The 23,441-nt window shown below is 50.9% G+C and overlaps 5 protein-coding genes across 12 annotated transcripts in view; 2 read left to right on the top strand and 3 right to left on the bottom strand.

The window, feature by feature from the left end:
- Nucleotides 1-3,081, bottom strand: part of UBR4 (ubiquitin protein ligase E3 component n-recognin 4) — a 35,761-nt gene extending 32,680 nt beyond the window's left edge. For all 8 annotated transcript variants that reach the window (XM_053451900.1, XM_053451902.1, XM_053451901.1 and 5 more), the window contains exons 1-7: nt 2,957-3,081; nt 1,879-1,976; nt 1,337-1,440; nt 964-1,093; nt 516-655; nt 341-440; nt 112-253 (exon numbers count right to left, since the gene is read on the bottom strand). In XM_053451900.1, the coding sequence (XP_053307875.1) occupies nt 112-253; nt 341-440; nt 516-655; nt 964-1,093; nt 1,337-1,440; nt 1,879-1,976; nt 2,957-3,081 (839 nt within the window). The remainder of the gene's footprint in view (nt 1-111; nt 254-340; nt 441-515; nt 656-963; nt 1,094-1,336; nt 1,441-1,878; nt 1,977-2,956) is intronic.
- A 1,592-nt stretch (nt 3,082-4,673) lies between these two features.
- On the bottom strand, nt 4,674-11,948 carry EMC1 (ER membrane protein complex subunit 1). Its single transcript, XM_053451908.1, has 23 exons — nt 11,824-11,948; nt 10,620-10,744; nt 10,271-10,336; nt 10,094-10,184; nt 9,868-9,996; nt 9,578-9,704; nt 9,342-9,491; nt 9,059-9,229; nt 8,863-8,934; nt 8,710-8,763; nt 8,465-8,587; nt 8,286-8,382; nt 8,077-8,193; nt 7,543-7,742; nt 7,212-7,361; nt 6,885-7,046; nt 6,608-6,727; nt 6,362-6,499; nt 6,097-6,270; nt 5,806-6,016; nt 5,490-5,574; nt 5,091-5,220; nt 4,674-5,012 (listed from the first exon to the last, which is right to left on the bottom strand). Exons 1-23 carry the CDS (start codon nt 11,907-11,909, stop codon nt 4,833-4,835), a joined length of 2,958 nt encoding a protein of 985 aa, XP_053307883.1. The 5' UTR covers nt 11,910-11,948; the 3' UTR covers nt 4,674-4,832.
- A 280-nt stretch (nt 11,949-12,228) lies between these two features.
- Nucleotides 12,229-14,682, top strand: MRTO4 (MRT4 homolog, ribosome maturation factor). The gene is made up of 8 exons (XM_053451921.1): nt 12,229-12,340; nt 12,536-12,594; nt 12,675-12,778; nt 12,858-12,939; nt 13,024-13,091; nt 13,279-13,430; nt 13,607-13,683; nt 14,056-14,682. Exons 1-8 carry the CDS (start codon nt 12,313-12,315, stop codon nt 14,242-14,244), a joined length of 759 nt encoding a protein of 252 aa, XP_053307896.1. The 5' UTR covers nt 12,229-12,312; the 3' UTR covers nt 14,245-14,682.
- Nucleotides 14,683-15,291: 609 nt separating this feature from the next.
- AKR7A2 (aldo-keto reductase family 7 member A2) lies at nt 15,292-18,004 on the bottom strand. The gene is made up of 7 exons (XM_053451917.1): nt 17,707-18,004; nt 17,034-17,221; nt 16,792-16,896; nt 16,357-16,453; nt 16,101-16,200; nt 15,784-15,913; nt 15,292-15,675 (listed from the first exon to the last, which is right to left on the bottom strand). The coding sequence occupies exons 1-7, from the start codon at nt 17,978-17,980 to the stop codon at nt 15,514-15,516; spliced, it is 1,056 nt and encodes a 351-aa protein (XP_053307892.1). The 5' UTR covers nt 17,981-18,004; the 3' UTR covers nt 15,292-15,513.
- Nucleotides 18,005-18,967: 963 nt separating this feature from the next.
- Nucleotides 18,968-22,759, top strand: SLC66A1 (solute carrier family 66 member 1). Its single transcript, XM_053451918.1, has 8 exons — nt 18,968-19,152; nt 20,158-20,365; nt 21,030-21,159; nt 21,485-21,572; nt 21,647-21,798; nt 21,914-22,006; nt 22,111-22,296; nt 22,480-22,759. Exons 2-8 carry the CDS (start codon nt 20,181-20,183, stop codon nt 22,555-22,557), a joined length of 912 nt encoding a protein of 303 aa, XP_053307893.1. The 5' UTR covers nt 18,968-19,152; nt 20,158-20,180; the 3' UTR covers nt 22,558-22,759.
- The last annotated feature ends 682 nt before the right edge of the window (nt 22,760-23,441 follow it).

The raw sequence follows: 23,441 nt of genomic DNA, 5'->3' as shown, positions 1-23,441 counted from the left end.
ATGAAAGGGGTTATTTTACAGAAAACGCACAGAAATCATTTTAGGGGAAGGGGTCAGCGTTACCCTAGATCCTTAACTCAATGTCCCCACAACTCTTCTACAGTCACTCACCCATTGCGCACGGCTGTCGCATCCCCCACCGTAGCCGGCATTATGAAGAAAGAATTGGCTGAAACAGCGTCTTGAAACCGGTTTATGTATCGTAGGAAGTAGGGGAGGTTTAAACAGACTCTGAGGAGCTTTTCCGATCCACCTACAAAACAGAAGAAATACATCAATTCAAGAAGAAGGGGCAGAAATACAATTCCTACGCTGTGCTTCTACAGCTTCTGCCTCTTACCCAATTCTTGGAGGGTGGAAACGTTCTGGGCTACAAATACGTTCTTGGTCTTGGCAGCGGACGCCTGATCCGACGTAGCATCGTCTGCTTCGCTCTCCGTCTGATGAAAGATTCCGTTAGTGAAGGAGCTCAGGGAAGCTCGGCAGGACCAAAGCTAACGTTAACCTTTACTAACCTGTGTATGCGATGCAGTGGGGGGCAAAGTGCCACTCTTGGGGTTAAAAACAGACATCAGCTGATTAAGGAAATTCATCTGCACCTCTTTCTGGCGCAACTCAGGACTTAGCAAGCTCGCAATCTCTTTCTGATCCTCCACTAAGATAAAAAATGGGAAACCTTCAATACAAACACATAGGTCAGCCTTCCCTCCTTACCGAGGATTCACGTCTCTCGGCCATATGCTCCATTCCTTACTTCATGCGGTCAGCTCCCCTCTCGCTCTCCCTCGTTTCCATCACACACGCTCCGTGCCCCTCTCACTCGCCCTTGTTTCTATCACACACAGGCAGGTCGCCTAATGCTTCCCCTTCCTTTCACACATTGGAGCTTCTCACACTCATGTTAGCCGCCATCAAACCCACCCATTCTGCTGCACAAAAGACCGACACCTGCACCCCTCTTACCGTCAGAGAGGGTCTGTACTGTCTGTGGCAGTTTAGACGACTTCATCATTGCTGTAAAAGTAATTATCTCAGTCCGGTCCAGTCGGCTGCTGCCGGTGCACAGCCCTTTAATCAGGAGGATTAGGTGCTTCTGGAAAGAGAAGAAGCATGCAATGAACGGGTTAATCTTGGAGGGTCTGCAGCTGCTCTTTGCATTAATCCCACAGCGGAAACCAAAAAAACCCAAGACGGGCAATCATTAAACATCGAAATTTCCATGTACTCCAAAGATTTACGCTGACACAGCTTTAGCCCGCAGCATCTAGTTCTGGATAAAATGTCAGCTCCTAAGCATAGGGACTATCATCGTCTGCTGAGAGAGCCAGGACCTCACCTGAGACACGGCGCACGCCTCGTCCGGACTTTCCAGCCGCAGGAGACAAAACTCCAGCAGGACTTTGCAGGCGGCCGCGACCGATTGCAGCTGATTCCTGGGAACTGAGAGGAGAAAACGGGTTCTGTGAGACGGGATCTTAAAAGGCATTCACTGTAACCCCCTTACAACGAGAAGTCTCCTGAACCAGGCAGGGGGCACCAGTCACCCGTCTAAGTACCCCGCACCAGGCTCGGCTTATGGCATTCTGCATGTAACCGCACGCTGGCGTACACGAGAAGACGCATACATGGTGTTCAGAGGGAAAGAGCAGATTAATGTGAAGGGGCAGCAGTGGAATTATGACGTGGCTGGCGTGCCGCATCGTACGGAACCGACGGCTTTAACGTCAGAATGTTCCGCCCGTCCCGACGCTTTTCCCGCTCACATGGAGAACACGCGATTACGCCTTTCTCTCCCGTCACGTATTCGTGAAATCATCCCTTTATGTGGTGTTTACATTTATTTCTCACGGGTAAAAGCCGAGGATCCGAGGCACTTACTCTGGCTGCAGACGGTGGTGATGTAGTGCGTGGCCAGAGCAACAAACGAGGAGTAGAAGGGTTCGTACTGCTTGTCGTGGTGCAAAATCTCAGACTCGCTGAAAGAGAGACAGCGGATGCCGTTAATTATCAGAAGCAAAAGGAGGCCCCCCGCCCCCCCCCCGAGGACACGCCACATGCCTCACGCTAAGCCGCGGCACAGCACATAACGCCATCTTATCGGCGGCACAAGACCCTGCAGGACTCCTCGCTGCCGTGGGGCGAATGAGAGAATACACACGCCCGGGCCAAAGACGGGACCCTAATTCCATGACATGTATCTTTAATAAACAGCTGGGGGTCTCCGGCCTCCGTGTCTCCTGTCACCGGGGCAAGACCCCCACCGGAAGTCACGAGAGAGCGAAGCCGCTCGGCAAGTTTATTGGTGAAAATGTATCTTTAATAAAAGGGGGGGGTCATTTACCTGACTGGAGACCAAAACCGAGACCACCCAACGGCGGCTCTCACATTACTTGTTACAGACTCCGGCTAAACTAACGCGATGCCTGCGAGGTCGGTGGCCCCCATGACACGAATAAAAGGGCCACAGTAATAGATGCAGGCGCTCCGAGGCACTGAGGGACCTCCAGGACAAGTGACAGCGGCCCTGTGACATTAATGCACGGACCGCAGCGATAGGTGTTGGTGACCCTCATACTAACGCACAGAGCATAGTGACAGACAGGATGGCCCCGTGAAGCTATTGCAGGGAGGACAGACAGGGGTGGCCCTGTGATATTAATGCAGGGGCCACACCAACATATGACAGCAGCCCTGAGGTAACGCACAGTGAATGGTGCGGTAATGCACAGTGAAGGGTGACGTTAAGGGAGAAACCGCATGGACAGATCACGGTGTCCCTGGGACGCTAACACTGGGGCCCCTGTGTCACCACCAAGGTCCCGGAGACAGCGGGGTCAGGAGCCCGAAGCCAGGGATGCCAGTCAGGGATGCCAGTGTCGGCTGTCAGGCCGCAGTGACACAGCTCTCCTTCCCTGCCAGCTCCCAGGGACCCCTGCCAGCTCCCCAGAGCGCTCACCTCTCTATGACGGAGCCTACGAGCTGCGGCAGCTCCTTCATATCAAACGCCGAGTAGGAGGCGGACAGCAGCGGCCTCACGGCTACTTCCCAGCCGGGCTCCGTAGAGCCGCCGCTAGACGCCATCTTGCTAGTGACTGATACACCGGAAGTGAGAGCCTCCTTTAGCAGAACCAACTATACACGTCACTGCGGCTGCGCCGGGCGCCACATTGGGAGTGGTAGAGGCGAGGTCACCATATTGGTGTGGGCAGTGTGGGTACCATTATTCAGCTGGAGGCTCCGGTCTCTGTTTTAATAGTTTTAGACTGTGTCCACCATACACTAATTTGTTTTTCAGTAGTTAGAATTTAAATTATTTCTATTAGATCAACATCACATTTCTGGTTTCTATGGTGCCACACATGACAGCTTCCCCATTATTCTTTGGGCAGTCCCCATCCAACACCCCCATGCCTCCTGCATCTTTTAACACCATTGGAGACATTATTTTTACTCCATAGTGACAGCTAGGGGGAAATTCATTTATACCAATCGTTTCCCAAAGGATATCAATCAAGACTCTCACCTGCAGGAGACTCCGAGGTTTCTCTTTCAATCAGGAAAAGCCGCCATCATTTCTGAATAGAGCAGAGGACATCATCCTCTTCCAAGTCACGTAATTTCTGCGCACGCCAGCCCCTCGTTCACATACTAATAATCCAGGTAATACCCAATGCAAGCCTTTCCAGAAAGGAATCCACGTACAAAAATGGTTGTGTTTTATAGATTTTATTTCTTGGAAATTTGTTGTTTTCATTCAAATCAGGTTAAAAATCAGTAGTTTGAAAAGCGCCTGATACTTCCTAGATTCACACGGAACAGACGGGTTTCAGTTACAGCCTCCGGAAGGTACATTTATTTGTTACAGTAGCTGGCAGCGTCTTACCGCACCATCCCCTCCCCGGCACATTAAGATGAGTGCAAATATCTCCGGGATCTCACCGTTACACACCAATAATAAGCACGTGGGACTGTGTTACGGGTACACTTTGTATTGCATAACATCACGATTTAATAACGTGCCCCCTAAAAATACCCCTACGACACAAAGCGCCTTATTTAAGAAGTCGAGAGCGCTAATCGCCCCAAATCCAAGCTGTCGGTCAGCACAGAATTCTGTGTCGTATTTGGGGTTACCGGCAACAAGGATCATTCATTTAGGACGTTTCCAAGGAATTGATATCTAATAAGGGTTGGTTTAAACCAACACTTTTTTTGCCTACCTTTGACAATATTAACTAAAAGTGAACGCCTTGGGAGTTATTTGGCTGGATGACCCGCACTGTCGGGGTAAAGCGTACTTGTGATACAGGGTGGTATTTAACCAAAACTATCCAGTTCAATTTGGCTTGTTATTAACAAAAAATGACAGGCGTAATAAACTAGGGATTTCAGCAGATTCCATAACATTTACTAAATCAAAGCACGAGGACACATTTGTAAAATTGTTCTAATTGGTTGCAGCACTAAATATGCTGCTAAAGATTAACAAATCATTTCGGCCAATTCACACGTCAATGGGAGCCCCGCTTTTTAATGCAGTTAAACTTTTAGATCAGCTGTCCTAACGCTATGTGGTGCTAACACCCCTCTGGAACTTAAGGGGTTCAACAAATTAATCGAGGTGTGTGGGTCCAAAAAAAAGATAATTTTGCTTGCAGATTATCGAGATTCAGTGCAGAACAGATAACGACGGAAGGGATAAGAACATTAACAGATTCGGTTCCGTTCAGTGGTTTGCTTAAGGACAGCTTATCTTCCCTTTCTGTTGTCATAAATAATAACTTAGCCTTTTGATGCGGAACCCATTCTCCAATTTGGGAAACCCCCCCCCTTTATCTCCATGCGCGGTTCAGCAGCTTAACCTGAGCTAGTCTCTTAGAGATCATCGTCGCAAAAACCAAGCCGATGAGCACACTGCTGATCAAGATGTAGTCGTAATCATCCTTCAGCACGTCAAACTGCTTGGAAGGATAAACTCTGGTCTGATAAACGTCTAGTCCATAGGCTACAACCTACAGAGGAAAGGAAGCCAGGTTAAAATCATACGCATGGACACAGAACAAGGCAAAGCCAACGAGACCCCCACGTACCAGACATGTGGACTCCAAGCCGGAGGGGGCTGTGTAAATCCCACGGATCCGGGAGACCGTCTGGTTGTAGTTTATAAAGCGCTCGGCGTGTATCTGGATATCGGGGGTGTAAGGGATCAAATTCTCCTCCCTGCAAAGTCACAGAAATTAAGGATACAACTTGGGATACAGTCAACGAAAGACAGAATGCACACGGAGCACGGGAACAACCAGCCAGCCTCAAAGGAGATCAGAGCGTGAGCATGGATGATTCTCGGGCCACCCCAACGGCGCAGCGTTTGGGATCTCCGCACACGAACCCGCGTGATACAGGCACTTGTGACGCAGACACGCATTATCTGCACCAATTACCGAGACCGACTGACCCTCAGAGTCTCCTGAAAAGGTTATTGACCTCACCTGGTATGTTCGTTTGGAACCTCTGGACGGCGGGGATCCAGCAGTGCTTTTGGGAGGGAGAGGACGGCACCAGATGGAAGTCCAACTGCAGGAACGACAATAACATGGGTATCGTGATACAGTAACAACTGCCATACTATAGCATTTATAAAAGGAAATGAAATACATCCTCACGCTATCCGTGCTAGAAGAGGTTGCAGTGCGGAATTTGATTACAATACTATCCTCTCACCCTACCGGGACTCCTTCAGTCCAAAAAGTGGGGGAACATTTATTTGCTGAGATATAAACGAAGCTCCTGTGCTTTTACACTCACTGAGTATATGGCGGCTGGTGATTCCTCGCTCTGTGATGGTGGCCTGGAGCGCGCGGATGGCGGAAGGGAATATGTAGGACTGCTGTAACACGTGAGGGAGATGCGGCCTGTCCAAGGAGCTGAAGTTAGTGCTGTTATACTGCTCAGTTCCTTCAAAAAGCTCCAAGACCGTAAGCTCGTTCCTGCGAGACTTGCTGTTCCAGAACTGGTACTGCGGAGAAAAGACGTTCAAGGAAACCGAAAGAGGAGAAATAGAAGGAGAGGAGGACAACGAGGGCTGCCAGGTCTTACCACCACCCAGTTCTCGGAGTGCACAATCTGAACCGGTCCACGCGCTCGTCTCTGTACAGAGGAATGGATGATCCGTCCAGTGATGCTATCAATGAGATAGATTCCAATGAAGCACCTCTCGGGGTGCGTGTCTGTGCTCTCTGTCACCAGCACCAGTAGGTTAGGATTCAGATACTGGTAAGGACAAAATGAAAACACGTTTAGGGAAAAATAAATGCTTTATATCTAACGCTACTCGTAACGATGATGTTTGGCCTTCCATTACCTTGTAGAGGACACTGCGGTCTCCCATCACACGGCCCTGAGAGTGAACATGTTCATTGGATCGCTTTCCCTTTACAACAGTGATCTTCTGAAGATCAGGTGGTAGGACGAGTTCCCAGACTTCTTCTGTGGAAAGATCCTGACAGGAGACATTACAGCCAGTCAAGTATGGAATATGAATTTATATAGATAGATAGATATAAAAAAACAACCCAGTGTGGAAAAGAACCCCCTCGTCATTGGGTACCTTGTGTAGGCGCAGGCCGGTTAATTTGCCCTTCTCGGCATCTACCAAATAGAAGAAGATGGTGGAGGAGAGCTCTTGTAGCTGCTGCAAGACGTACTTTGTAGATGGGAAACTGATGACCTGAAAAAGATAAAATATGGTCCGACCCTGCAGTTACAAGACCAGAAGAAGACGCAAGAAAAAAATGCCTTTCTGGATCAATCCATGAGTAATGAGACCCGGAATGATTGATTTTAAGAAATAAGATTTCGTCGAACCCTCCGTAACACAACTTTACCTTGTGATGATCATCAAGCAGCAGCAGCACCTTGGCATAATCATGGTCCATGACCGGTAGAAGAAGGGACTGAAGGATGGGACGCTGCAGAGGCGGAGGGGTCAGCTGGCTCAGTTTCCCAAATATAGGGTTAAAAACGTGAAGGGTACTCAACCCGGTCTCCTGAGAAAGAACATTAAACATTCAGTATGTAGAGGCAATGGAGGGAAGACACGGCTTGAGCCTCTTTAACGTTATGAAGCCGGACAGCATTAGGCACATTATTCCTTACAGAGAATCGAGTTACCGCTCACACGTTAGGCAAGAAGAGATGACTCAAACACTGACCTTGTCCTTTACGAGGAGGGTGCACTGTGGAGGATGCGGGAAATGGGCCGTCGTCCTCTGAACAAGCAGTTTGAAGGATGCCCCCGGCTGAACGCCTTGCAGGTAAAATTTCCACAAGATGCTGCCAGAGCTGCTCTCGATCCCAAAGAGCTACAGACAAACAAAAACACGAGCTAAATACAAAGCTGATCCTTCCCGGTCAACTATGGACCAACATTCCGAATGCAGACCGAAACGTAACTTTCTTCCAGCCGGCTCCCCTATTAATGTGCCGGGTCTCCCACCTTCCCACAAAAGACTTCTTGGTCCATGAGCAGACGCGGCCACTCACCTTTCCAGAAGCAGTGACCATGACCATCATCTTCTGCAGGTTGAAGTCATCTCTGGCCAACGTATCAATGTTGATCTCGCTGCGGATTTGACTGCGAGGCTTGCGGGCGTCACAGAACATCTTCCACAGGTGTGCGCTCCAGGACTGCAGCAATATGAACTGAGACGACAGGCGCTTCAACATCATCCCAAAAAGTCCATCTAAAACAAAAAAAGTCACCGTAAGCAGATGGAACCAAAGAACGAAGAGGAAAGACACACCGGTTCGCATGCAAATCTGCTTGGAGTAAGAAACATGACAAAAAAGAAATCCGAGTGTTAGAAGACCCTGCAGGGGGAGTCAGATTAATGTCAGGTGCAGTAGATACAGCGCATGCAGCTCTGTGTTACCTTGTATAGCTGGGTCCAGGCAGCAGAAAAAAAAACAGGAGAAAAACAGAAGTGTAAGTAAGCAGGTCAGCCAGTAATTAGCAATACACAGGGGTCTTACACACCTACCCACAGACCTCCATGAGCCCCCATAAAGTCCTCCTACCTGCTTTCTTCCCAAACTCTCCTTCCAGTTCTGCCTGAGCACCAGTTAAAGGTAAATCTACCATTTCCATAGTAACCACATCTGCTAGAGACTCCTCACGTAGCCAGAGAACTTTGCCTAAAAAAAAAAACAGTTTAAAGAAACAAATAAGAACAAGAGAGAGGAGAGGAAACGTGAGCCATTGTGAGATTGCCCGGGCTGGTATTGACCTGGCTGCTGGAGGAAGAGAAGCTGGTTATCTTCAGTCTGAACCAGGGCTCGGTAACCCACAGAGTCATCTTTCTTCAGGAAGAGCTGCAGGTACAACTACAAACAAATAACCCAATTAATAACATGCAATACGAAACATGCATGCAAACTCAGGAGGAGGCCTGCTGATCACACTTACGCCATCCGGTCGCACACAGCTTTGCTCCAAAGTGAAAGTCGTGGTGGTCTCCAGAAGTCGGCGTCCACTGTCGGCCAGGTACAGGCTGATACTGAAGGTCTGCTCCGGGCAATACCACGGCTCCTGCATCAATACAAAGGAAAGCACTTCCCTCAGTGGCACGGCAAGCTTGTAAAGCACCACTTGTGCTGCTGCTTTTAAGAATCTATAGCAACATATTTCTCGACACTGATCCGGTTAAATACCTGGGTGCAGGTCAGGGATGCTGGGTTCTCGGCCTCTGGGACAGGTTTCTGCTTCTGAAATATTAAGAGGCACATTTAACACACAGAGCAGACAAATACTGCGTGGGCTGAAGTGTCCAACGACAAGAAGTCATGAATGAGCAGAGCACTCACCGTTTCACTCTTGCACTGCATGACTGCAGCTACAGTCTTATCTGCCGTGGTAGCAAAAGTCACCAGCGTAACCTGCAAGGCGAGAGAATGGAGATTACTGGCAGTACGTTACACATTCTCCTACAGCTTAGGTATTTTCAGCAGCTTCACTGAACACAGAGAGAGAGAATGCAGCCCTGTGCCGTGTGATCCGTACCTGAGGGAAGTCACGCAGCGGACTAAATACCCCGTCACGGAACTGCATTAACAAGTAGCGTCTGGATGACAGCTGAATGAAGAACTGTGACATCGCTGACACGCCAGGACCTCGAGGAGCAGTAATGACCTTCAGGTGCGTGACATCTTCCATCAACTCAACGCCGAGCGACTTCAAAGAGACAAGCGTTTCAGGTACAGACAGCAATAATCAACGTATCATTCATATTATTGTGTAACACAGAGCAGAGCCAAGACGCAGAGGATGGAACGTAAAAACCAACCTGCAAGGAATGCTGAACCGTCTCCTCGCCGGACTGGAGGGAAAGAGTGTGGAGCAAAGTGCTTTCTGGATCGGCACAAACCAGCACAGCTTCCCCGACCACCCCGCAGGATCCTTGGAGAGTACGAAGCCACGGTGTGGAGACCTGGACCTAATCCAAAGAAAAAAAACTATTAATTTCCCGCACGAACCGGAGCCTGTTCAGTCTCGGGTAACGCTAACCCCTGTCCTGCTGACCTGGCGGCTGATGGATCCATCCTCCAAACTGAACGTCACGACAGTTAAATGATGGCGAGGAGTGACGCCGATCACATGGACCGAGCCTTTATTGGTGGAGTGCACAAGCTGATATTGCACGGTGTCACTTGTGTAAAAGAAGAAAGCATTAATTAAACCGGCGATACGTATTGTTTTAGGTTTAATTCAAGCATAATATACAAAAAGAAATCTCAGACAAATCCCACGATCTGAGCGCAAGCTCTTGGTAATATTTTAGTACTTATGCCGCTGCTTTACGGGTATCTTACCTGTCTGGGAGAGGTTCAGACCATTTTTGGTGCCCATTGGAGAGATAGTGAAGAGACAGGTAAGAATTCTTCAGCACAGCCACATAGCGAGACGTCTCCTGGGAACCAGCAAAACTCACCATCTGCAAACTAAGGAGACCGGTTATCATCATATATTTAAAGAAAAGTAAAAAGAATTGGGTGTGGGGAGGTTATTATGAAGAACATTACTGTGAGGGTCCCTTACCTGCCAGGCTCCAAAGTAGCCTCCCAGTTCAGAGCTCCAATGTTGGTCTCCCAGGAACGCAACAAGCGACCTCCTGAAACGGTGATGGCATCTAAAGAGAAAACATGGGAAGAGCGACAAGTCAGCATATAGCAGTGAGCATTATTATGTCAAGGAACAATAGTGACGAGCACCCACCTTGACCAAACAGTAGCAGCGCGTCCACAGAGCCCTCCGCTGTGTCTTTATCAACATGACGCCACACTGGAGGAGAGATTTAATGATAAAACATAAAGAAAGACACGCGGAACCAACCATGACAGAGCAGCCTGGCAATAAATAACATTTAAGCAACATGTTTCACGTTAATGGGAAAGACCACTAGCCCCATTCTGCGATCCATGGAGAAATAACTTCATTTTACTTTTAGCTGTATGTTTATTTTATCTGTATAGATGCATAAGAAGGATCCTGTATCTGTAATAGGAACCATGGTAAGGGCTGATGGAGAGGATGGTATTGCTCCTAATAAACATATTATACTCACAGATATCTCCCGTCCTGGAATTCAGAGCTACGATGATGTTCTTCTCTGTTGCCGCTATCAACTTTTTTGCTCCTTGTCCATTTTCTAGTGCAGCAAACTTTAGCCGACCCACGTACTGCTGTCTCCTGTAGGCCAAGTACAAAAAAACATTAGTTTTGGCACCTAAAGAATGTATGCGTGCGTGCGTGTGCGCCTTGCTGCCCTGTGACAGGGGTAAGCAGATGCGCCAGTTGCCCGGTTGATGTGAATGCTTTACAGATCTGCACCGTGTAGTGACTTTATCCCCCTTTGTAGTCTTTCTAAAAAGCATTTTACAGTCAGTAACGGTGCAGACTGCGCATCCTGAAGGATTACTGACATAGCTGTGACCATAAGATTAAAGTATGTGATGTTTGGGGGTGCGTGTGTGATGTCACAAGGTATAAAACCAGGTTTTCAGGCATCTGATCTGAGGAACGTGCACACAGGGCCTTCAGAATATATCGCTGACACCCTTCTGTATTATGTATCATTTAATAAGAAGACATTGTCGACCGTAACTAACCAGACAACATGATCACCAGATACAGGGATCTTCCAAGACACTCCAAACCCCTACACAGGTTGGTCGCGACTGCAGATCAGTGGCCTTCAGAATGGAGAAAACCATGCGTGATCCGGCGTGTGTGGGTTACACCGTGATCCAGTGTGTTACCCCGTGATCTGACATGTGTGTGTGTGTGTGTGTGTGTGTGTGTGTGTGTGTGTGTGTGTGGGGGGGGGGGGGGGGTTACACCGTGATCCGACGTCACTACTCTTCCAATAAGAGGTAATGGCTCTCAGTGACAGCCGCTCCCCGTTCCCGTTTTAAGGCGCATTATCCTTCAGACAATCCCGTGACTGACACGGAATAAGAACCCACTGGAGTGAAATGCCCCACAGACACCATCCCCGCTCTGTCATTTAAAGGAGCCAATTCATTCATATTCCCATTGATTGGATCCCCATAGGGCCCCTCACCAGGTGGGCGATGCTCAGACCCTCCCAGCCTCAGGGGCTCCTTATTACCAGTCCCGGCACATTCACAATGACCATCTCCCATGATGTCATCAGCTGGCAATGTCATCATTACCTGCCACCGACCGGCATACGTGTTCTAAACGCAGCTCCCCGCCACCCAGTTACCCCCGGCCCCGGTACAGGACACCTCCTGTCCAATACTAACCAGTCAAACTTGCCCACTTGGTCCTCATACACAGCGGTACTCAGTGCCAGGGACACCACCAGCAACACAGCACGAAGAGCCGCCATGACACCTCCACTGGACCATAGAGACACTACCCGGCCAGAGCAGCCTGCAGAACAATAGAGGCACTATCCGACCAGACAAGTCTGCAACACCATAGAGGCACGGGATGGGGACAGAGCGCCCTCTAGCACTATACAGAACGCCTGATAGTAGCAGATAAAATGGGCATTCTTCGCCCACGGGCACCGTGCTCACACATTACCGGAGCGGACTATAGGAGCTGAGGAGGTGCGGCTCCCATAATAACAACCCCCTGCCCGGGTTTACTGATACAGAGCAGGCAGTGATTAGGGCAGCTCATCGATCCCATGATGCACCGCGCGGCTCTGAGGTCCTCATCCGCATGCTGCATCTGGGGCAACGTGATTTGGACTGTGGCAGTGAGAGAGCCGGGGACCTGCAGACATGCCCAAATCCAAGCGGGATAAGAAGGGTGAGTAGTGCCCGGGGTACTCGGTACTGCGGGGCAGTTAATGAATAATGAGTTACGAGGGGGTTCTTTATAGTGGCCGTAATATTCCTAGAAGAATAGTCACAGAAGCATCCAGACCGCAGAGGTCCCTCCTTTAGATGTAATGTGGTCACGAGCTGCAAATAACTAAATATGTTACATCTTCTTTTCTTCCAGTTTCTTTAACCAAAACAACCAAAAAAGGTCTTCAGGTGAAGCAGACCCTGATAGAAGAGGTAAGACCGGGCTGCAGAGTTCATCTCATCAAGTTACCCTCTGCCGTTATTTTACCCGCTGATGCCTCTTCTCCCCCCAGCTGCGGAAATGCGTGGACACCTACAAGTACCTCTTCGTGCTGTCCGTGGAGAACATGAGAAATAACAAGTTAAAGGACGTGCGCAATGCCTGGAAACACAGCAGGTGGGTCCCGCGTCCCTTTAAATACAGCTCCAGCGTCTGTGAGCGCCGAGCTCTGATGCCCCCCGCGTTTGTCTTCCAGATTATTCTTTGGGAAGAATAAAGTGATGACGGTGGCGCTGGGGAAAGGGCCCTGCGATGAGTATAAGGATAACTTACACAAGGTGAGGCTTTGCAGCTGGTCCCGCCGTAGATGGTTGATGGCGTGTCACGGATTCTAACCTCTTCCTTCTCTTCTGTCCCCACAGCTCAGCAAGTGTCTTAAGGGTGAGGTCGGGATCCTCTTCACCAACCGCACCGAGAAAGAAGTCCAAGAGTAAGTATTTGGACCCCTGAATCACGTACTGCTCCGCTTTATGATCGAGGCACATCACAGAAGATACGTCTCTTGGCCGTTCTACCCTTTAAGTACACTATAGGCTTGCTATGTGACAGCACTTGGCTGGGGCTTGGTCGCCCGCGTGCCTTTTGATGCTTTGACCCCTTTTATTCTCACGTCACAGGTGGTTCGATGAGTTTAAGGAGGTGGACTTCTGCCGAGCAGGAAACAAAGCCACGTATAGTGTGGTTTTTGATGCTGGGCCTTTGGAACAGTTTCCACATTCAATGGAACCACAGTTAAGACAGTTGGGACTTCCCACCGCACTAAAGAAAGGTGAGTGACAGCAGCACAATGTCGCTATTCTCACTCAATGCCATGGCTCGCCCTTTGATGCCACTGGAGCTACACAGACCAGCGTCCTCGCCGATGGGCTGAAGACCAGTTACTGGTGATGTCGTGATCCGCATGTATTTGAATATTCATGCCGTTTGCCTCCCCTTCTGTTTCAGGAGTGGTCACGCTGCTGTCGGATCACGAAGTGTGTAAGGAAGGAGATGTATTGACGCCAGAACAGGCTCGGCTATTGGTGAGTGGTAATGTAAATGGCTGGAAGGCTCACTGGGGCTTCTGTTGCTTGTCAATAAAGTCTCACATGGCGTAGTTAACGTAAGGCGAGAGAGAGGTGGTCGATACCATAATCCGGACAAGAGAGAGAAGCATAAAGCGACTTTCTAAATCCTCCACTAAGAGAACACTACCCAAAACAACTACTGGCTGAGGAGGTAGGGCTGTTTGGGTCTGTGTGGCGTACGGTTACACGCAGCTGCAAAAAGGAGTGAAAGGGCTGAAGATGACACGTGAAGAGTTCAGGCCAACTTGAATGAGTTAGTTGACTGGCAATAGAACGAGACCCCCAGTCCTAATGTTCTGCTAAGGTTTCGTTTCTCTTTTCTTCCAGAAACTCTTTGGATATCAAATGGCGGAGTTCAAAGTTGCTATTAAAGCCATGTGGGACGCAGAGACCGGAGAATTCAAAAAATTCATTGAGGGAAAGGATGAATCGAGCGGAGACGAGATGGATGATGATAAGAATGAGGATGATGATGATGATGATGAGGAGGAAGAAGGCAAAAATGAAGATAATTAGAGGGACTCTTGGACCTTCTGCTGACACGAAGGGGTTGTGTAAATGAGTAAACTGGCGGATCTGCCCCAGCGTGAATCTGAGTTTTTTTTAAGTACATTACAGGGCTGCTGGGGTTTAAGAACATTTCGAGCCCCGCGTTAACCTCTACCTATCGCTGAGTTCTAGGTGAGAAGCCCATCGCGACCTCTCCCTATATGTGGTCTCGAGGAGCAGGGTCATTGTCACCATTACAAAGCCAGTAAACTAGTGGGAGGTGGGATCGGTGTGGACTCGTCACGTGGCGGAGGCGCCGGTATTTTGGGGATCTATCCCTGTCCCTTCTCTTACCCAGCTGTGTATTAAATCCTTTCCAGAGTGACCGTTCTCATCAAGCTGTTACTGTGTTTTAACAGAAAACATTTGTACCGACGCCTGTATATAAAACAAAATGATTTAAAACGAGTCTCTTATAAGTAATATGAGTGGAAGTGATTTTTCTGTTTTTATTAATATATAAATTCAGGGAGGAGAGGCCGAGCCGAATCTGCTTATCCAATAACAAAAATAATTTGCTTGCTAGTGCGTAACTATACGGGGTTAACGTGTGCGTGAGAGGGATCAGGGCATATTTCCCAAGAAGTGCGGTATGTTTAGGGAGATTGGTACGTGGAACGCGTGGCATAGCGGGCGAGGTATATCCACGGAGCTACAGTGCTTTTGCCCTCTAACACCCCAACCTGAGACTCGTACCGTTCAGCGGTTGCCTTTCGGATTGAAGAGTATAACGGCCCGCGCCACAGCCGCCCTTAAACATAGTCTGGTCTCAAACTCGTGCTATAAGCATGCCGGTGCTTTAACTGGTTGCGCATGTATCTCCACTACAGACCAAAGATGGTGTTTAGCGGCACTGAGTAACAATATAAGCGTTGAGACGAGATCAGATCGTCTCCGACGCGTACGTGCGATAAATGTGCAGTCCCTGATCCGGTTTATCAGGAGATGGAGCGTCTCCCGGCCCAGGTATCGCTTTGTGGCGCTGCGTTCTAAGTTACTGAGTAAGTACAGCCCTTTACTTGGAAATGCTTTATTTGGATTTGATTTACAATATTTTCAAGGCACAGGCGCCTTTGCGCAGACCCCGCGCCACGTCCGGTGCCGCAAACCCCAGATAGGCGGGTACGAGCCTTTGGGAATACGGACAGCCCGTTTTTCTTGGTGCCGATGAGTGGAAATCACGTGGAATAATCACAGTAAGTGCTTATGGCTTCGTTTCCTTGGCTGTGGGTATTCCTAGCGAAAGTAGTTGGGACAGTCGTGAGCGACCAGATTCCAGGCCTCGGCGAAAGCGGAGACCACGGAGGGGAGCAGCGGACCCTCCTCGGCTCCATCCAAATTCTGGACGAGCTGCTCCATGCTCGACATTCCCAGGATTACCGCGTCTCCTCGGCTACCCTGCAAAGAGATGCCAGAGAGGCTTAAACTTCAACTAAACCCACCGGGGAGCAGACCCTGGAAGCTGCTGGAGACCGGGGAGCTGCCAGTTCAAACAGGGCAATTTACCTGTAGCTGTGAGTGATGGTACATCCAGCGGAGGGCTGCAGAGGTCAGGCTGGGTCTGTCAGCACCATACGCCTCATCCAGGGCTCGCTGGATCACATCGATCGCTTGAAAGTGATGCTTCTTCCAGTATCTAAGGAATAGCAAAAAAAAAAAAAACGTCAATATGAAGCCTCCACCTAACAACAGACTCTGCGATTCTTGATATCAGCTCCCCAGAGCCCCCAAAAGAATACCCTATCCACACCCAAACCTGCACCCAGCCCCATAACCCCCTGACACACAGCAGGCACACTGGGGGGTTATGGGGTAAATCGCACCTGTTCCTGTAGGTTTCAGCCCAGCTGTTTCCAAAAAATCTGGAGGGCGTCTGCTCCTTATCCTTATCTTCAAATCTGTATTTGCCGGTGAGGAGCCCCCCTGTGCACAGAATACAAGCGTCAGACCGAATGGTCATCGGACCCCCGGCCGCTGCTGTGCCAGTCTCTCCGTGACACGTACAGGGGAGGAAAAATTAATAAAGTGGGTTATACTGAATAAAGAGACTCCCCGGCTTGGCTAGTTTGCGGCTCTCACCGGCCAGAGGGTTGTAGGCGTAGAACCTCATCCCGAGCTGTCTCAGGCAGGGCAGCAGCTCGGTCTCCACCTGTCTCGTAGTTGCGTTGTACATGCCCTGGGAAGGAGAGAGTAAAGAAGGATTAGAAACAACCGTTACTAAAGCCAGAGGGGTCATTTAGGACACGTTCATGAATATCAGACCTCTGTACCTACTGCTAGTGACTACGATTCCCACCATCCCTTGCCTTCACCCATCTAACAACGGACATTATTTCAACCCAAACCTAGTAGGACCCTGAGAATTCTGATGCTTAACGGACACCGCGGCTCATCGTTGCCCCAGTCTCTCCCAGTTATCAATCGAAGGGGTATTTATCCGCTCAACTTACACCATTCTATCCACCCCCACCCAAAGAATAACCTCTGGCCCGCTAATCAACGCAGATGGATCACCTGGTACACGGTGGGCAGCACCCAATTCCTGTGCTTGCAAATGGAATAAACTTCCATGACTTCCCACGACGCGTAGTTGGAGAGACCCAACTCCTTAAACTTGCCCTGCGAGAGGAGGGAGAGGAGAGGAGGGATTAGTGAAAATAAATGGATAAGAAGACATGGCGTCTCGGATGCGGGGAGCAGGGGGGGCACTCATTACATGGCGGCGCGGCCACCGACCATGGCATTCAGCCAATCACCTCCTTATACAGCTCCTGGCAGGCGGCCAGCGTGTCCTCCACCGGGGTCTGGTGATCGGGGGCATGCAGATAAAACAGATGGACACTGGGGGTCTGCAGGCGCTGGAGGGAGGTCTCGAGCTGTTGGCGGACGCTCTCCGCTCTCAAGCTCTTGCCCTCCCAGGGGTTAGCCTTCGTGGCCAACTTCACTGCAAACACATAAAAAGACAATTAGATAAAGCCACTGCCATCACACTCAGCCGACGTGGGGGGGTTAAATCCAGCGACGTGGAACTACCCCACAGCCCCATTACATGTAAGAAATGCCCTTTTGATCCGGGTAAACCAGGGGACATTGTTTTATCACCCCTGTTGCCTAGCAGCAGCGCGCACGTCCAGTACGCCTGCCATTCGCAGCCCATGAGGTGAAGCAGCAGCCGAGGGGGTATTTTGTATAGTTATGGAGCTTTACAGAGCCTTGAAGGGCAGAGGGGAGGAAAAACAAACAAATACTGCCCTGGTCTCTCAAATTACTGAAAAAATGGGGTCTCTTGGTGCCCCACACTCAGTGTCCCCCGTGCAGCGTGTCAAGCCTCTTTCTGGGCGGAAGGCACGCCCACGCGGTGCAGACCCTGATTGGGTCGATTCAGACTGAGGCATGAAACGCAGAGAACCCGGAAGTTGCCCCGCTCACCTTCCGGCCCGAGGCCCAAGCGCCCCAGCACCAGCTCGGTGTCGCCGTCTCCGTACATGTAGGCCGTGTCCAGCTCGTGGTGACCGCGTCGGGCGAACTCGCGTACCGCCTCCCCGCTGGCCTGCACATCCATGCGGCGACCAAACTCCATGGTCCCCAGCACGGTGCCGGGCAGCCTGGGCCCCGGCGGGGGAGGCGCGGTGGGGGGAGAGCGAGACATGAGAGCCCGAAGCAGCGGCACCGACTGCGGAGCCACACGGGAGGAAAGCAGCATAACGGAGCGCGCATGCGCTGCAGCCCCGCCACGTGACCCGACAGCCAGAGCAAAGTCCACCGTCACCTGATCCGACAGGCGTGTACCTGGCAAGGGTCCCGGGGACGAGAATGAACAGGCACACGGCAATAAAACGTCACAATGTATCACACACCAAGAGCACCGGCTGAGCCTGTGTAGTGTACATGCCATGTATCACACACCGGGGCAATAGCGTGTACATGCCATTTATCACGCACCGGGGCAATAGCGTGTACATGCCATATATCACACACCAGGGCGATGGCGTGTACATGCCATTTATCACGCACCAAGGCGATGGCGTGTATGTGCCATATATCACACACTGGGCTGTACAGATACTGATATCTGCAGGTACTGTGTGTGTATATATATATATGTATACATATATACAAGGGGACAGGTCTGTACAGATACTGTACATAGATATATAGGGGCTGTGTAGGTGCTGTCTAGGGGACAGGGCTGTACAGAAACTGTATGTCCGCAGGCACTGTGTATATATATATATATATATATATATATAGGGGGCTGTACAGATACTGTATATAGATATATAGGGGTTGTCTATATAGGGGACAGGGCTGTGCAGGTACTGTATATATATATATATATATATATATATATACAGGGGTTTGGTCAGTACAGATACGGTATATAGATATATAGGGGCGGTGCTGTACAGGTACTGTCTATAGATATATACAGGGAGCAGGGCTGTACATATAGTGTATATAGGGGACTGTGCAGGTACTGTATATATAGAGAGTGGGTCGGGTCTGTACAGATACGGTATACAGATATATAGGGGGCTGTACAGGTACTGTATATATATGGGACAGGGCTGTACAGATACAGTGTATATAGGGGCTGTGCAGATACAGTATATATAGATATATATATATACAGGGCTGTACAGATACAGTATATAGGGGCAGGGCTGTTAATGTTGAGCTCAGCGCTATAGGCAGTACAGGAAGTCCGACACCGCACAGATCCGTGTGTTACCGCAGTCACGTGGTTTCTCTTGGTCAGTCACATGATGCGGATCACATGACATTCAGTCACGTGCTGTTTACCCAGGAACCGGGGTAGAGTGAGATCGGAGGCCGGCGGGGGCTCCTCCTGCGGTGACTCTGTGACCTGTGAATGTAAGTTATGCCCCCCGGGGTGATACTTACTACCAGTTCAGGGGGGGGGGCTGTAGCAGAGTGTTGGGGTAATGGGAGATTAAACTTATTCCAGGGGCAGCAAGCAGGTAAATAGAAATCCCACATCTGTCCCACGGCTGGCTTAGTGTTGTGGGAGTTGTGGAATGAGGCTCTCGGGGTGAGTTATGGATAATTAACCTGGCGGCCATGACCGGTGGGAAGAAGCGAGGGGGCCATCACCGGTGGGAAGAAGCGAGGGGGCCGTCACCGGTGGTAAGAAGCGAGGGGCCCGTCACCGGTGGGAAGAAGCGAGGCGGCCGTCACCGGTGGGAAGAAGCGAGGGGGCCGTCACCGGTGGGAAGAAGCGAGGGGGCCGTCACCGGTGGTAAGAAGCGAGGGGCCCGTCACCGGTGGGAAGAAGCGAGGCGGCCGTCACCGGTGGTAAGAAGCGAGGGGGCCGTCACCGGTGGTAAGAAGCGAGGGGGCCGTCCCTGGTGGTAAGAAGCGAGGGGGCCGTCACCGGTGGGAAGAAGCGAGGGGGCCGTCACCGGTGGTAAGAAGCGAGGGGGCCGTCCCCGGTGGGAAGAAGCGAGGGGGCCGTCACCGGTGGGAAGAAGCGAGGGGGCCGTCACCGGTGGGAAGAAGCGAGGGGGCCGTCACCGGTGGGAAGAAGCGAGGGGGCCGTCACCGGTGGGAAGAAGCGAGGGGGCCGTCACCGGTGGGAAGAAGCGAGGGGGCCGTCACCGGTGGGAAGAAGCGAGGGGGCCGTCCCCGGTGGGAAGAAGCGAGGGGGCCGTCCCCGGTGGGAAGAAGCGAGGGGGCCGTCACCGGTGGGAAGAAGCGAGGGGGCCGTCACCGGTGGGAAGAAGCGAGGCGGCCGTCACCGGTGGGAAGAAGCGAGGCGGCCGTCACCGGTGGGAAGAAGCGAGGCGGCCGTTACCGGTAGCTTGGGGCAGATGTTATTTTGGGGGAATTTAACCTGATCTTTTTCTACGTGTTTTTCAGATCTCTGTTTTGAATCTGACGCGATGGGCTGGCGGCTCGGCGCCTGGAGCGCGGACCCCGTTTACTCTCCCCCCAACATGTCGGATTGTCCCAACGGCTCCAGGTGGATCTGGAACTTGTTAAATGAGTGTGCGGTGGACGGGTGGGATGTGGCCAGTGTGTACCTGGGGCTTCTCTCCATCCCGCTCTTCATCACTTCCTCCCTCCCGTGAGTATTTGGGGTGACCCCGAGGCCGTGTCGCGCGTTGGGGGGGTCCGGTTCCGCGTTGATCTCAGGCGGTAGTTGTAATTGGCGCTGAGTGTGTTACTGGTCTTGGCGTCTCACCCGCTCTGGGTGATCTCTTTACTTATGAAGAACAGCCCTCCGAGGCCCCCAAAGCTTGCTGACCTGTTTTTGTTAGGGCCAACGTGTCAGTTTGTGGGGCCGTTCATGTCCCCGTTGAGTAGGTTTGTATGGTTGTTTTGATGTTTGGGGAAGGCTGGCGCCGCCGGTAAAGCAGGTCTGTGATCCCGGGGATGACGTTCCAGTACGTTCCGGGTAGAGGAACCGGAGCCGCTGCATTCCTGGCCCAGAATCCTAAACGTTTGTGTGACTCTCCGGGTTCTCGTAAACATGAATGGGCTCCCGCGGCGGTCCTGACTCTTTACCGCGGCGGTCCTGACTCTTTACCGCGGCGGTCCTGACTCTTTACCGCGGCGGTCCTGACTCTTTACCGCGGCGGTCCTGACTCTTTACCGCGGCGGTCCTAACTCTTTACCGCGGCGCTCCTGACTCTTTACCGCGGCGGTCCTGACTCTTTACCGCGGCGGACACCCATAGGGGGCGGTGTGCGTCCCGTCAGTCTTCCTAACCCCGAACCCCCCTCTTCCAGGCAGTATTACAGATCCATCAAGACTGGGAACATGGACAAGGCGATTTCCATCTGGTTCCTGTTGGGATGGTTGGCCGGCGACTCCTGCAATTTCATTGGTGCATTCCTGTCCCACCAGCTCCCCCTGCAGGTATATCGGAGCGCTGCGTGTGAATCGCCGCGCTCTGCCCGTCGTTTCTGGAGAAGATGTTTCTGCCGACGTTCCGCGTGAAGCAATTTAATATATAATCGGGAATAATAATAATAATAATAATAATAATTCTTCTCCGTCAGACAATAGGGGTTTGTGATATGGTTGAGCTTCATGGACTATGTGTCTTTTTTTCATCCTAATTAATTATACGTAACCATGGAAACGGATGTATAATCTGGGAGATCCTCGATATTCTTATTTATGCCGCTTTGGGGTAGCTATGAGTCCCTCCGTGCTGACGCGCTCTTTCACTTTCCCCCAGACCTACACGGCCGTCTACTATGTCATGTCTGACATTTTGATGCTTACGCTGTATATATACTACAAGTACCGGAAGCGCAGCCCCGCCGGTAAGTCGATTCCCGGGGCTTTATGGTTACGGAGGAGCCGAGCGGGCCACATAATGTGCCTTCTTCCCATACAGGGGCCGTGAGAATTAACGCCGTGTGCGGTTTCGTGCTGGTCGGGTCCGTGGCTTCCATGTCGCTTCTCCGGGCGCCGGGTTCTGCCGCGTCAGACTCAGGAGCCGGGGGGCACGGCCGAAGGCTGCTGGCGTTCAGTGATTCGGGAAACAAGGTGCAGGAGCCATAAATCCCCCGGCATCCTAATAATCTATAGGGGGGCTGTGTGTGTTACATGGGGGGTCTTTGAGGACAGGCTCCCTAATCTCTGATTCTTCTCCCTTTTTTAGCCGTTCACCAACCAGGAAATTATCGGAGTCTTCATCGGCTCCGTCTCCTCTCTCTTCTACCTCATGTCCAGGATTCCGCAGATGATCACTAATGTAAGGACTGCTCCCCGATACACGGGGCTGTTGGTGATCAGATCGGTGATTGGCGATGCCAGGTACGGGGGGGCGAGACTAAGGACATCTGTTTTGCTTTGTAGTTTAAGAGGAGGTCCACGGAAGGGCTGTCCGTGCTGCTGTTTTTAATGGTGGTCCTCGGCAATCTGACCTACGGGACGAGCGTTCTTCTAAAGAACCCTGAAAGCGGCCAATCGGTCCAGGATTATATCCTGCGTCACCTTCCCTGGATCATCGGGAGCCTCGGAGTAATGTCTCTGGACATCATCGTATCCTTTCATCCGTCTGTGGACGGCAAATGTTATTTGGGAAAGAAAAGGGCAAACGGGGGAGCGGCAAGGAGATTAGATAGGGGGGAATGCAGACAGCGGCGGGAGGGGGCAGGAGGGTAGAATGAACGCACAGCTGCTCCCGCGCATGCGACTATACCGTTTTTCTTCACTCCGGTCCAGATCCTGCTCCAGTTCTTAGTTTTCCGGAAGAACCCCAACTCTTCGGAGGAGAGAGAACCCCTTCTTTCCCGGAGCTAGAGCGTCGCTTCCGTTCCGCCTCCTTTTATACCGAGTTTCCTCGTCTCTTTTAATTCTGTTTACAGAGGAGGGTCTCGTCGCCAGAGTCCGAGGCCCCCCATCCGGCGCGGAGCTCTTTTACCTTCGATGGGTGCTAGAGACTGTTTTTAAACGTTTTAATGATATTAATCTTTAGTCATTTTTATTTTAGCCGTCAGAACCTCATCGCGTTGAAACCAAACCCGCCGGATACGTTCGCTGCGGCTTTCACTTTATCGGTTTGCACTTTTATTTGGTATCACTTGGAATTATTATTTTTTACATTTTAGTACAAATTAAGGGATTGTGGCACATAAGGGAATTTTTGAAATATATTTTTTTTTTAGTCGTCGGCTCTTTTCGGAGCCCGGATGTCGTAACCGTGCCTTATTTCAAAGGCCTCGCTTCTGATAAGCGTTTTGCACGATAAATTCACAAGGGAATCGGCTGGGTTTATGAGACACATGGCGTTTTACGGCACTGCGCGGATTCCGGTTGCGCAGGGGCTGCTGACGGGCTTTAGAATGATCCCAGGACCAGGTGTTTGGGTTTTTTTTGGGAATCTTATTAAAATGGAAAGAACGTGGAATTGTGTCTGTCTGGTTTTATCGGTGCTGCGATCGGGTTTCCGCTCGTAAACGCAGGTATAAAATGCCTTTGAAGTGGAAATCTCCCAGAATCCTCGGGCTGCTGTTCTTAGTTTAGACAGCAGAGGGGAGTCAAGACCCGCGGGGTGCAGAACCAGACCTCGGATTCCTGGGAATCCCTTACACCGCGGCACAGAAGCCTGACCCTGTATAGACTAATCCCCGACTTTTGTCTTCCACCGCAATGCAGCTGCTCCTCCTAGAGAAGAATATGCTATA

Source organism: Spea bombifrons, chromosome 12 (genome assembly GCF_027358695.1).
Source record: "Spea bombifrons isolate aSpeBom1 chromosome 12, aSpeBom1.2.pri, whole genome shotgun sequence".
In the NCBI taxonomy this organism is placed as follows: Eukaryota; Metazoa; Chordata; class Amphibia; order Anura; family Pelobatidae; genus Spea; species Spea bombifrons.
The sequence above is the reverse complement of the archived record's forward strand: the minus strand, read 5'-3'. Positions and strand labels throughout refer to the sequence as shown.

What these genes read in the sequence shown, in the direction of transcription:
- MRTO4 (XM_053451921.1), top strand. Translation starts at nt 12,313, where the DNA reads ATGCCCAAATCCAAGCGGGATAAGAAGG. An exon ending in AATGCCTGGAAACACAGCAG is followed by an intron (nt 12,779 to 12,857) that starts GTGGGTCCCGCG and finishes TTTGTCTTCCAG; the next exon opens with ATTATTCTTTGGGAAGAATA. An exon ending in TCCCACCGCACTAAAGAAAG is followed by an intron (nt 13,431 to 13,606) that starts GTGAGTGACAGC and finishes CTTCTGTTTCAG; the next exon opens with GAGTGGTCACGCTGCTGTCG.
- AKR7A2 (XM_053451917.1), bottom strand. Translation starts at nt 17,980, where the DNA reads ATGCTGCTTTCCTCCCGTGTGGCTCCGCAGTCGGTGCCGCTGCTTCGG. An exon ending in TGCTGCCCACCGTGTACCAG is followed by an intron (nt 16,454 to 16,791) that starts GTGATCCATCTG and finishes TCTCCTTCCCAG; the next exon opens with GGCATGTACAACGCAACTAC. An exon ending in ACCATCACTCACAGCTACAG is followed by an intron (nt 15,676 to 15,783) that starts GTAAATTGCCCT and finishes ATCTCTTTGCAG; the next exon opens with GGTAGCCGAGGAGACGCGGT.
- SLC66A1 (XM_053451918.1), top strand. Translation starts at nt 20,181, where the DNA reads ATGGGCTGGCGGCTCGGCGCCTGGAGCGCGGACCCCGTTTACTCTCCC. An exon ending in TTCATCACTTCCTCCCTCCC is followed by an intron (nt 20,366 to 21,029) that starts GTGAGTATTTGG and finishes CCCCTCTTCCAG; the next exon opens with GCAGTATTACAGATCCATCA. An exon ending in TCAGTGATTCGGGAAACAAG is followed by an intron (nt 21,799 to 21,913) that starts GTGCAGGAGCCA and finishes TCCCTTTTTTAG; the next exon opens with CCGTTCACCAACCAGGAAAT.
- EMC1 (XM_053451908.1), bottom strand. Translation starts at nt 11,909, where the DNA reads ATGGCGGCTCTTCGTGCTGTGTTGCTGGTGGTGTCCCTGGCACTGAGT. An exon ending in CAAGTGGGCAAGTTTGACTG is followed by an intron (nt 10,745 to 11,823) that starts GTTAGTATTGGA and finishes CTTGGCCTACAG; the next exon opens with GAGACAGCAGTACGTGGGTC. An exon ending in ACTCCGAGAACTGGGTGGTG is followed by an intron (nt 6,017 to 6,096) that starts GTAAGACCTGGC and finishes TTTTCTCCGCAG; the next exon opens with TACCAGTTCTGGAACAGCAA.